General features: G+C 44.0%; 1 protein-coding gene and 1 pseudogene across 13 annotated transcripts in view; one reads left to right on the forward strand and one right to left on the reverse strand.

Annotated features, from left to right (window-relative positions):
* Positions 1 to 12,749, reverse strand: part of SETD4 (SET domain containing 4) — a 77,405-nt gene that overhangs the window by 57,675 nt on the left and 6,981 nt on the right. For all 13 annotated transcript variants that reach the window (XR_010111100.1, XM_055105243.2, XM_034947973.3 and 10 more), the window contains exons 4-7: positions 11,103 to 11,140; positions 5,821 to 5,909; positions 3,128 to 3,557; positions 1,327 to 1,501 (exon numbers count right to left, since the gene is read on the reverse strand). Coding sequence is in view for 12 of the 13 variants with exons in the window: in XM_055105243.2 (XP_054961218.1) it covers positions 1,327 to 1,501; positions 3,128 to 3,557; positions 5,821 to 5,909; positions 11,103 to 11,140 (732 nt within the window). In the remaining variant the exon portion in view is untranslated. The remainder of the gene's footprint in view (positions 1 to 1,326; positions 1,502 to 3,127; positions 3,558 to 5,820; positions 5,910 to 11,102; positions 11,141 to 12,749) is intronic.
* Positions 7,546 to 12,371, forward strand: LOC106634230 (beta-citrylglutamate synthase B-like; annotated as a pseudogene).

Here is a 12,749-nt window from a genome sequence, read left to right on the forward strand (position 1 = left end):
AATTTATCAGGATTTTGAAAACCTGAAGCCAATCTCGAAGCTGGTTTTCTAGCAGCAAGACCCAGTTTTTGCTTTTCTATTTTTATTTTGAGAAATCACATTATTATTCTGCCTATAAGATGGAGTAGTAACAGCTTGGCCAAGTTTCTATTTCCAATCAAATCTATATTTTAAAATGCTTCAAATTATATATTTAATAAGGCTCTTGCCCTTTTTTCATGGCCTAGAAAACTGCTTCTCTACAGTTTCAGAAAGGGAAAAATCAGTCTTCTATGTACTTTTTTAACACTATATTTGGAATTTTCACATCTTAAGTATAATGGCTAACTTACTATTTTAAAATAATAAAACTGGGCCAAGCACGGTAGCTCCCGCCTATAATACCAACACTTTGGGGGGTTGAGGCAGGAGGATCTCGAGCCCAGGAGTTGAAGACCAGCCTGGGCAACATAACAAGACACTGTCTCTATCATATGAAGAAACAAATATTAAAAATAGTAATAATAAACCAGGCCAGGCACAGTGGCTCACTCCTATAATCCTAGCACTTTGGGAGGCTGAGACAGGTAGATCACTTGAGGCCAGAGTTCAAAACCAGCCTGGCCAACATGGCGAAACCCCGTCGCTACTAAAATTACAAAAGTAGCCAAGCATGGTGGTGCGTGCCTGTAATCCCAGCTACTCCGGAGGCTAAGGCACAAGAATCACCTGAACCTGGGAGGCGGAGGTTCCAACGAGCCAAGATTACACCACTGCACTCCAGCCTGAGCAACAGAGTGCGACTCTGACTCAAAAATAATAAAATCCATGATGATGGCTAGGTTAATAGATCACAAAAGAACATACATGAAATCAAATCTCACCATGGCAACAACCTCCAGAAACAAGGACTATAGATAGATTTATCTGTGTGATTAACACAGTGTCTTACCCACAGTAGGTGCTTAATAAATATTTTTTATTCATTGCTCTCTAATCCTATTCTCTTTAGTGCCAGTGACAACGTCTCAGTATAAACATTTCCATCCTTTAATACAGTATTTATTTCCTTAGCAGTTTTCCTTTTCTTCCATTCTATCTTCTGACCCAATGCAATGAAAACTTCTCAATTATTCTTCTCCTAAATATCAGTCAAAACTTCGTTGTTTTTACTTCAACACTGAAATTACAGCCAGTAAGAGTAAGGCTAGGCCTACCTAGAAGAAAATTAGTGATGTGTATGTCAGTCTTACGGTTTTGATATTTTTATTAAAACTGAAAATACACATCTCCAAATGGGGAAAAAAATTATATAGTGTTAATGTTAAGAACAAAGTTGATTCCAACCTCTTGAGACATAAACACAAGCATGAGGATTATGGACAGAAACAAATCCGTATTCCAGGAACAGCCGTTGATTATCGTGAGGGCCGTAACAGATGAATACCTCTTCATGCTTTCTCCAACGTGAAGTCGTTCTAATTTCGTAAGAATGAGTTTCTTCATTAAATGCTGCTTTTACCTAGAAAGAAAAACTGTTAAAGGTATTTTTTAAAGTAAGGTGTAAAACTCCAAAGCTGATTAAGTTATTACATAATATTAATGTGAGTCAGGTGCAGCTTTCAAACACCCATCAATAAATGTAACCACGTATAGGGAAAATGCCACCTCTGATTTCATCCACCTCGACTTCACCCCATTGATGACGGAGGGAGTCCTGCCCTAGGGCTCTGGGGGTGGCCACACCACGACACCCAACACAGCACAGATGAGATCATCAGCAGTTTATTGGTCACGTCCACTCACAGCCCAGGGAAGGAGGACATGGTGGTGCCAATAAACTTTATCTGTAAAAAGCTAGAGCGTAAATACGTTCAGCTTTGCCAGCACTATGTGGTCTCTGTCACAAGTTGTTGTATTTTCACAATCCTTTCAAAGTGTAAAAACCATTCTTAGCTCAGGGCTCTTGGGCCACATGCCCACGGGCTGTAGTTCGTGCTGTGGTCTTCCTACAGTAAACTATAAACTCATTGGTTTGGCACATAAATGCACCAAAAGTCCCAATAAAAATAAATCACTGCTGACGGAGTCCCCATGTCTAGCATCCTATCACACTACACACTCCTGATATTATTTCGTCAACATCAACCACAGAAACACTCACCTAACCCCAGGCTCCTTTGCTCCCGATTATTAAAGATACTTCTTTCTACAAAAGTAACAAGCAGACAGCCCTTGTTCCTGGGCTAAGAAAGCAGAGCGGGAACCTCCCTAAGCTCTGATCTCACGTAGAGAGCACGTAAGCTTAGCACGTGGGCTCACAAGGCATGGCTGCTCTTCTCCAGTGGAATGTCAGATGAAGGCGACGGCCAGGACACAGATCCCAGCCATGTCCCTCCACAACACACCCCAAAGTGGTTACAGGTGAGCCAACTGATGGACTCTCTTCCGCTCTCCAAGCCAGGCCTCTACCCCTGCATGCCCTGCAAATACACTCATTTCCTAAATGAGCCACCTGGGGAAAGCGCTGGGGAGGAGGCGATCTGTGACCACCTCCCAAATCAGGTTTCTTTCATTATTTCCCAGAACCCTTTCCCCACAAATACCCATCCATTCAATAAACACTTACTGAACACCTACTATGTGCCAGGCCCTGCCATGAGCACTGAGGTGACAAAGAGGAACAAGACAAAGACCCCATTCTCAAAGATTTCAGAGCTCAGTGGGAAAAAGAGCAAGTCAGTCAGCGATCAGAGCAAAGAGAAATGCTGTGACAGCTATAACACCAGTTTAAAAGGGACGGGGCAGGAAAGCAAGCTAAGCTTCAGTCCCGGAAGGAGGAACGAGGGAGAAGGAAGGAAGGCTCCGCACCACGGGCTGCTGGGAAAGACCGGACAGAGGATGCAGCACGAGGCTCTGTAGGCCTGAAGAGCAGAGTGAAGACAAGGGGCCGAGGCAAGCACTGCGGGAGGGATAGTGGGGTCTAGAAGAACAACAGGAGCCTCCTGACGTCAGGCCAACCTGACAGGGTCACCCGAAGCCGCCGACGCCTCTCCCTGTGGTGCCACCCACATCTACAGCCACAGGTTCTGGGCAGCGGAAGCCTTCCTATCCAAATAGAATAGCTGCTCCCTTGTCAGCTTCTCACCTGGACATGTGGGCTATGATTCAGCAGGTCCAGGTACGGAGCGAGTGCACAGGTGTCCGGCTCTGCAGAAAGGCATTCCCGCTGCCTGGGCCTCAGGTACACGGCTCTGGTGTTGACGGTGCACCAAGCCCACAGCAGGGCACTGTAGCTGAAGATGCTGTCAACAGCCTCTGCAAACAGAGGCTGCAGAGAAGAGAAAAAGTCTCTGGAGGAAGCAAAGAACTCCTGCACGTGGGCTCTCTGCTCTTCAGCCTTTGCTTTTAAAGATTTGGGAAGAAGGTTCACCACTTCCGGCTCCAAACAAACAGGGCAGGTATACGCCTTGGGTAAAATCTCCAGGTAAGGCTTCCAAAGAGATCGGTGCCCAGCATGCTTTTCTGAAACTAAAAAGGTGCACAGCGCCAGCAGAGGAGATGGAGGAGGCTTCCACCTTTGAAAATTAAAAGCCAGTTTAAAGGAATTACTTTGATTCAAAATACAAAATAAGCCAAGCAGTTTGTTTTGCTGCCAGAAGGAGTGTGTTCAAACTGTCAACACACTCAGTCTACTTAACAGACTCAAAAGAGTTCCTTCCTTCCTTCCTTAAGGCTCTTCCTCTCCGGGGGAGCACAGCCCCAGTGCTAGTGCTCTGAAAGAGCCATACTTACATGTCAGAAAAACTGACTCACGAAGCCAAGTTCCAGGTTTGTTTGCAAGAGATTTCTCTTTGCAAAAAAACCTCTTTGCTTCCAACTTGGTTCTCCAGTTGTAAACCTTTTGACCTAAGTCCATTTGTCTCACCTATGTAAAGATATAAAATATGGTGGGGAAAAAATGGTGGAAAGAACTGAGACCTGCACCATCCGATATAGTAATCACTGGGTACACAGAGCTATTTAAATTTAACCTTTAATTATTTAGAATTGAATATTTAAAATTCAATCCCTTGGTGAGATAAGCTATGTTTTAATTGCGCAATAGCCATTCAGAGCTAGTGGCCACCATACTGGACAATGCATAAAAAACATCTGTCATTGCTAAAAGCTCTATTGGAGGGCACCAACCTAAACCAAAACTGAATATGCTCATATACAGTTGTTGCAGTTCTAAAGCTTTTATTCCTAAGTTTACCTGCTCTATTATAAATTATGTATCACAGTATTTTTACTTGCACAATTGCCGATAAAAAGATCTCATGTTGCCTGAATGTATTTAGAAAGTTTTCATCAATCCTTTGACATCCAGATTCCTATACTGCCATACATTCTACTCAAAATTTCAGAATGATTCAAAAAATGTTAACAATGACAGCATCGTTGTCTCTACACAGGCCTAAAAGACCTATTCACTTTCTTCCAAAAACATGCCAGGGGGAAAAAAGACCAGCACTTACCTAATGGTTAAGAGACAGTATACGCCAGGCACAGTGGCCCTTTGCCTATATCCCAGCACTTTGGGAAGCCAAAGTGGGTGGATCACTTGAGGCCAGGAGTTTGAGACCAGCCTGACCAACATGGAGAAACCCCATCTCTACTAAAAATACAAAATTAGCAGGGCATGGTGGCGCACACCTGTAATCCCAGCTATTCGGGAGGCTGAGGCATGAGAACTGCTTGAACCCGGAAGGTGGAGGTTGCAGGGAGCCAAGATCACGCCACTGCACTTCAGCCTAGGCAACACAGCAAGACCTTGTCTCAAAAAAGAAAGAAAAAAAGGTATACTCTTTCAACCCTTGCATTTAGAAATCCCTTCCACTGCGGGTCTCTCTCACTCTGTCCTCAAAACAAAGGCCCAGCAGAACGTGTGCCAGAAAACAGTTCTCCCCCATCAGCCTCTTCTCTTCTATACCTAAATAAAACTAATTCTTTCACAAAGTCAACAGCTCTTCAAAGTTCAAGAAAAACTGAAGTACAATAAGGGTAGAAATAAGAGAGAGTAACTTACATTTGTCAAGAGCTACTATGATGGAAGAGAAGAGGTTACTATGAGCCAAGGCACTCAGCTGTGATTTACATATATTATCCCATTTAATTTTTATTTCTTAGTCAGTGATGGATCGGGATATCATACCCACACTCCAGGAAGCCTATTAAAAACCTTACAAATGCCATTTACAGTGAATTAAGAACAAACTTTCTGGCCGGGCACGGTGGCTCACACCTGTAATCCCAGCACTTTGGGAGGCTGAGGTGGGTGGATCACAAGGTCAGGAGCTCAAGACGAGCCTGGCCAAGATGGTGAAACCCTGTCTCTACTAAAAATACAAAAAAAAAAAAAATAAAATAAATTAGATGGGCGTGGTGGCAGGCACCTGTAATCCCAGCTACTTGGGAGGCTGAGGCACGAGAATCGCTTGAACCTGGAAGGCAGTGGTTGCAATAAGCCAAGATCACGACATTGCACTCCAGCCTGGCAACAGGTGAGACTCCATCTCAAGCAAGAGAGAGAGAAAGAGAGAGAGAGAGACAAGGAAGGAAGGAAGGGAGGGAGGGAGGGAGGGAGGCAGGCAGGGAGGCAGGCAGGCAGGCAGGCAGGCAGGCAGGCAGGGCGGGCAAACTTTCTAGAATGGAGTAAACTTTTCACATCATTCAGGTTATTTATCAGCTCTACAAGGGACTGGGTTCTAATGAATTGTGTCTCAAGTGACATATTTGCCATTGACAGACCTTAAGGAGAAGCACTTGCACCAGGTAAGCATGTGTGTGGTCACTTACTTAGTAATGTATGCCCCTAAGTAGCTTCGAATCACTGTGTCCGTGGTGAGCAGGCAACTCTCAGGCAACGAAATAATCATCTGTCCCTCCTGGCCAAAAGGAAAGTAAAGTTGAGGATGCCTATGCTTTGGGAAGGACCCATGAGTATGAGTCTTACAAAGTCTTTGATCCCACAATCACCTATCAGTAACCTACTGTAACTCAACCAAAAGCCACCAATGAGCCCACCAATGGAGTCGCTCCCAACTCTGCGAGTCAGCAGATGCACACGAGGCTGCTCCAATGCCAGGCCCCACAGCCCCAACAAAAATGAAAGGTTAATTATGTGACTGACACCCACAAGCAGTCAACCCTTCACCAGAATGAGTGGTGGAAACATGCTGACAATTCAAATTATACTGTTTCTTCACTTTTTTTTTTTTTTTTTTGAGATGGAGTTTTGCTCTTGTCTCCCACGCTAGAGTGCAATGGCGTGATCTCAGCTCACTGCAACCTCCACCTCGCAGGTTCAAGCGATTCTCCTGCCTCAGCCTCCCAAGCAGCTGGGATTACAGGCACCCACCACCATGATGGTGCCTAATTTTTGTATTTTTAGTAGAGACAGGGTTTCACCTATTTCTTCACTTTCTTATGCCAGGAAATAGTGCTACCAATAGTAAACAGACAGAAACTACCCCCAAAAAATTGTATCCAGTGAAATCCAAGTGGCCAGGTGATGGTCTGCTCTCTACATAACCCACGCTTATGAGCTAAAGAAAGGCCAGCATGCCCAACACACTAAGCGTCGAACTCTACCACTTGCAAGAGTATCATTTTCAGTGTCTCCCACTGAGATAGAACCATGGAAAGAAAAATTAGATGTAAAGTAATAGAAAACAGTTTAAATAAACACAGCATGAAGAAGCCAGATGTAAGACTCTCCTTTAATTCTAACTGGCATCTAAGTTGGTTAAAAATCTCAGCCAAGGCCAGGCGCGGTGGCTCATGCCTGTAATCCCAGCACTTTGGGAGGCTGAGGCGGGTGGATCGCTTGAGGTCAGGAGTTCAAGACCAGCCTGACCAACATGATGAAACCACATCTCTACTAAAAATACAAAAATTAGCTGGCCATGGTGGTGCACATCTGTCATCCCAGCTACTCGGGAGGCTGAGGCAGGAGAATCACTTGAACTCGAGAGGCAGAGGTGGCAGTGAGCTGAGATTGCGCCACTGTACTCTAGCCTGGGCGACAGAACGTGACTCCGTCTCAAAAAAGAAAAAAAAAAATCTCAGCCAAAAAATCTTCCGGGATCAATTTCTGGTTTCCTCATCTGTAAAGCAAGATTAAGCTGGATGATCACTATGGTCACTTCCCATTCCAACATCCTATGATCTTCTGGTTTGAAAATATTTGGGTAAATCTCTTTATCATCAAAATGCAAACTGTACACTTCACTGTGCATTTCACTATATGTAAAATATGTCTCAATTTTCAAAAACTTTTGATAAAACAACCATATTTGAATGTACATGTGAAACAACTGCCAATTATTTCATGACCTAAACAAAAACTACCTGTAGTTACTGCTGCATACATGACATTTCTCATCCCCAAATTCTGCTACAGAATAAAGTCAATTACACCTTCCTCCAAAAACAAAAATATTGTACAACAATATGAATGTACTTAATACTACTGAACTTCAAAATGGTTAAGATGGTAAGTTTTATGTTAGATGAGCTTCCGGGTTTATGGATTCGTGGGCTGCTTCCACCTGCTAGGAGGGTGGTGCACTCTAACTCGGGGACAGAAGTCCCTGTGCTCAGGAGTCTTGCAGACCTCTATATCTGGCTGTTCATCTTCCATAATCAACTGGTAGACGTTACATCCAAGAGGAAACAATCCAGACAAGGAAGCACAAGCTGATCAAGATCTGTAGTTCCGTGGCTGCCAAGTTGTGGTTTTTGATAGATTGTCCCATCAGGGAAGACTATCCTCAAACAGAGATTTTACGAGCATTGAAGGCCAAATGTTGTGAGGAGGAACTGGACTTTAGGGCTGTGGTGATGGATGAGGTGGTGCTGACAATGGAGAAAGGAAACTTGGGTCTGCGGATCAATGGAGCTAATCACTGCCTACCCACAAGTGGTGGTAGTCAGAGTACCAACCCCTTGGGTGCAAAGTGATAGTGACATCACTGTTTTGCGCCATCTAGAGAAGATGGGATGCCAGTTAATGAACCGACCTCAAGCCATCCTGAACTGCGTTAATAAGTTCTGGACATTTCAAGAGTTGGCTGGCCATGGTGTTCCTCTGCCGGATACTTTCTCTTATGGTGGCCATGAAAATTTTGCTAAAATGATTGATAAAGCTCAAGTACTGGAGTTCCCAATGGTAGTAAAGAATACGCGGGGTCATAGAGGTAAAGCTGTTTTCTTGGCTCGAGATAAGCACCATTTGGCTGATCTAAGCCATCTTATTTGCCATGAAGCGCCATACTTGTTCCAGAAGTATGTTAAAGAGTCACATGGATGGGATGTACGTGTCATTGTCGTGGGAGGCCATGTGGTTGGCACCATGTTACATTGTTCAACAGATGGGAGAATGCAAAGCAACTGCTCATTAGGTGGTGTGGGGATGATGTGTTCATTGAGTGAACAAGGGAAGCAGCTAGCTATCCAGGTGTCTAATATCCTGGGGATGGATGTGTGTGGCATTGACCTGTTGATGAAAGATGGCGGCTCCTTCTGTGTCTGTGAGGCCAATGCAAATGTAGGTTTCATCACCTTTGATAAGGCTTGTAATCTAGATGTTGCTGGTATCATAGCAGACTATACTGCCTCCCTTCTACCCTCTGGCCAGCTCACCCAGCCTATGTCCCTGCTCTCTATGGTGTCCACTGCCAGTGAGACTAGTGAGCCGGAGCTGGGTCCCCCAGCCAGCACTGCTGTTGACAACATAAGTGCAAGTTCCAGCTCTGTTGACAGTGACCCTGAAAGCATGGAGCGAGAGCTGCTCACCAAACTCCCAGGGGGACTGTTCAACATGAACCAGCTGCTAGCCAATGAAATCAAACTACTGGTGGACTGACTCCACTGGTAATTAACCAACAAAACCCTTGTAAAACTTTCTTTCTTTTTTCTTTTCTATTTTTAAAACCAACTTGCAATGCTGTTCATGGAGGATGCTCAGGAAGATGAGAGAAAATTAGTAGGATTAGTTGGAGAGAGTGGGAGATAGACGAGACCCCCGCTAGTAAGATGTTACTTTCATTTACAAATCCTACAGAGAGGCAGAATAGGTGGGGTATAGAAAAATGTCAGGCTGTCAGTTACCCTTTTAAATTGCTAAAAAATTTGTATGCTCATAGACCATGAGGAACAAATACTTTTTTTTTCATGGTCCCTTGCTTTTGTTTTTGTACAAAAAAAATGGTTTTGCTACAAATATCCAAGTAGCATAACTTCACATTGTGTTGGAAGATTTGTCATCAGTGAGGAAAACGTCTGCTTAAATTACAGGAATTTTTGTATTATACAGCTCTGAAAATTCTGCCATTTCCTTATTAACTAGCAGCTTTAGTTTGTAGTTTATGAAATCTTGAGGGGCTCTTTTACTGGGATTTCTTATTTTTGTTTTTCGTTTTTTCCCTCTTACTTTGGTGGGAGGGTCAAAGTGAATATAACCCAATAAAGGCTTCTTAATGACAAAAAAAAAAGTTTTATGTTACATATATTTTACAATTAAAAATTTTTAAATGATGAAAACATTAACACGGCATAATAGAATTACAACATTAAAACATACCATTCTTATATATATTGGACTTCTTGTGTTTGTGATTTTCACCTGTTTAGGAAAGATAACCTGAATTCCCTTGCTGACTATGCTTGCATTTTAAAGAAACTATACTTTCCTTTAATATTTTAAAAACTTCTCTTTTTAACACAACATTTTTAAAAATTAAAATTACTTTTGGGCCAGGCATAATGGCTCATGCTTGTAATCCCAACACTTTGGGAGGCCAAGGCGGGCAGATCACCTGAGGTCAGGAGTTCAAGACCAGCCTAGCCAAGATGGTGAAACCCTGTCTCTACTAAAAAAAAAAAAAAAAAAAAAAAATTAGCTGGGCATGGTGGCACATGCCTGTAATTTCAGCAACTCAAGAGGCTGAGGCAAGAGAATTGCTTGAACCCAGGAGACGGAGGTTGCAAGGAGCCGAGATCGCGCCACTGCACTCCAGCCTGGGCAACAGAGCAAGACTCTGTCTCAAAAAAAAAAAAAAAAAAAGGACGTTTTATCTACAAAAAAAAAAAAAAAAAGATACCATTCCTTAGCCTAAACGTATGTACACATCTGAGAGCGAGTTTTAAATAGAGAATTAAACAGAAGATAATTTTTAAATAAAGGAAGAAATTAATTTCTGGCTTCAGAGAAAATCGTGCGCTAGAGATCTTTAAAATAGCATCGGAAGAATGAAAAGAAACCTTGGAGGCTGTCATTTACTTCCTCATTTTGTAGGTGAGGAAACAGAAGCCAAGAGTATGAGGGGTCTCATGCTGGGGCCTCAGGCAGCTGAAGGCAACTCTGGCCCAAGCCTGAGGCCTCATCCTCCCCTAGCTCTGGTTTCTACCTGCCGCATCACGACTGCCTCACAGACAGCAGCAGCTCCCTTAGCACAATGAAAACGTGATCTGACATGTAACATGTGCTATGGCAGAGATTGCTAGTTGCCTATCCCAACATGCCTTCTCTCCCCCTCCTCGCTAACGGAATCCTACTTAGAGGGCACATGGCTGGGGAAAGGCCAGCACGGATCTCCTCCCTTGCAGCTGGCTAGGGCTGTGTACCTGATCACTGGCCAAGGACAGAGGGACTGGAATTTCCTTAAAGGAAGGAAGCCTGCCCTTCCTCACCCGCTTGCTCTCTCCTGATGCCCAAGTTCCAAGACCCACAACCTGACCTGAGGGTGCAGTTCCCTTAAGGACATGAGAGAGCTGGAAGGAGTTGGGGCCTCTGCCAGCCATGGGACTGCCCCACCAGCCAGGGTCAGCCTACTCCAAGCTTGTTTCTATGAGTGAGAACAAAATAAATTTCCATGCTGCTTAAGCACCTCAATTTTGGGCTTGTCTTTTATCGCAACAAACTTAATCCTAGTTGATAGAACCATATTCAAATATATCTATTAGGTAAGTAAGAAATGACTGTATGTCTGAAATTTTTTTAATCCACTACGTTTGAACCGCAAAAACAAAGCAGCAAAATCTACATTGGGTTTCAAGGATCAAAGAACAGTTCTCACCTGCAGGGATGTTTGACTCATCAGCCCTCTTCCTGTACCTAGGAAAGCAAAGACAGAAAGAGAGTAAATCCTACTATAACTTCAAGGTCCTAGAGATAACTATTATGGAAAAAAAAATGTGAACTTCAAAATTACACAAGGCTGAAGCTGGATGTCTCTCAGCCTTTGATTCCCAGGGGAAACAGGGAGTCAGAAAGCTATTCCAGAAAATGTCTTGACCTCCAGTGAGTTATAATCCTTGAAGGGCAGTCAGCTTCAGAGGTGAGACCTAAAGAGCACCGTGGACTTTATACAGACCTACTGCTGGGCCTCCTGCAGGACGCTTTGGGCTGGACTCTCTCCCCTGGGGCCTACCAGCTAACAAGGTGCTATTCCCAATGCCCAGCCAACCTCTGAGGCTAGAGCCCCAGGCCACTTATCCCCATTACCAGACTCAGCTCTCCCAAGTGAAGACCTTGAGACCCCTTTGATTGGCCGGCTGGCCAATAAACCCCACTCAAGTCCCCACAAAGCCTGCAAACATCCTCCTCTCTCTGATCAGGTAACCCATGAGATGGGCTCTCCATGACCTGGTGAGCTCAGCTGGGTAGGTCAGCTCCAGCTGTTCCCTGTGAGCCAAGGCTCCGGCTGGAGCACACTCACCATAGTAACCTCAGCAGCTGCATTAATACCAATTAATTCAATAAATTCCTTTATTTAAAAATTAATACCAACTTCCAGAAGTTTCCCCCTTCATGCCTAAGCTTCTGCTCCTGGAACAGTCAGACAAACATTGAAAGGATGCTCAGATGACAGCTTTTCTGGCAGGCATAGGTATTACATGATCATAAGAGGCCTAGAGCATTAACGTCTCCAATTCATCATTCTCCACCTTTCCTCTCTTAGCTGGGAGGGAAAATAATTCAGCCAAGTCAGTGCAGGACTACTGGGAGCTCCCAGCTCACGGTGGCTCACTGCCTCAAGTCCTCCATCAGTTTCCCGCAACTTGGATTTGATGCTCCCGGCTCATGGTGGGAATTCCTGCCTCAAGTCCTCCATCGGTTTCCTGGCAGGTTGGATTTGATGCTCCTGGCTCATGGTGGGAATTCCTGCCTCAAGTATTCCATCAGTTTCCTGGCAGGTTGGATTTGATGCTCCCGGCTCATGGTGGGAATTCCTGCCGCAAGTCCTCCATCAGTTTCCCGGCAGGTTGGATTTGATGCTCCTGGCTCATGGTGGGAATTCCCGCCTCAAGTCCTCCATCAGTTTCCCAGCAAGTTGGATTTGATGAGTCCCAATTCATCTCCCCTCCCAGGAGGACACTGTCTGCTCATACAGCTGGTTCTAGTGTTAACTTATTTCATTGATTTTGTGTACCCCATTGTGGAGTTAATCATCCCTGTGCTCCAGAACTCCTCCTAGAATTCAATGACTAATGCGAAGATTTTCTTCTACCTGGTTATCCTTCCAAAAACTTACGTGCTAATCTAAGTGGAAATTCTCTCCAAACATATATATGAACAAAAGCTGGCCTATGGAATACATCTAGAAGATCCTTTACCTATATTTATATGATAGATAGTGTTTAATATCAAAAAACATATAATAATCTACACTTACTTTCATTTTCATATTGGATATACTAGGCAAAGTAGAAGTGGCCATTAG

The sequence above is a fragment of the Pan paniscus genome, chromosome 22, assembly GCF_029289425.2.
Source record: "Pan paniscus chromosome 22, NHGRI_mPanPan1-v2.0_pri, whole genome shotgun sequence".
Lineage (NCBI taxonomy): Eukaryota > Metazoa > Chordata > Mammalia > Primates > Hominidae > Pan > Pan paniscus.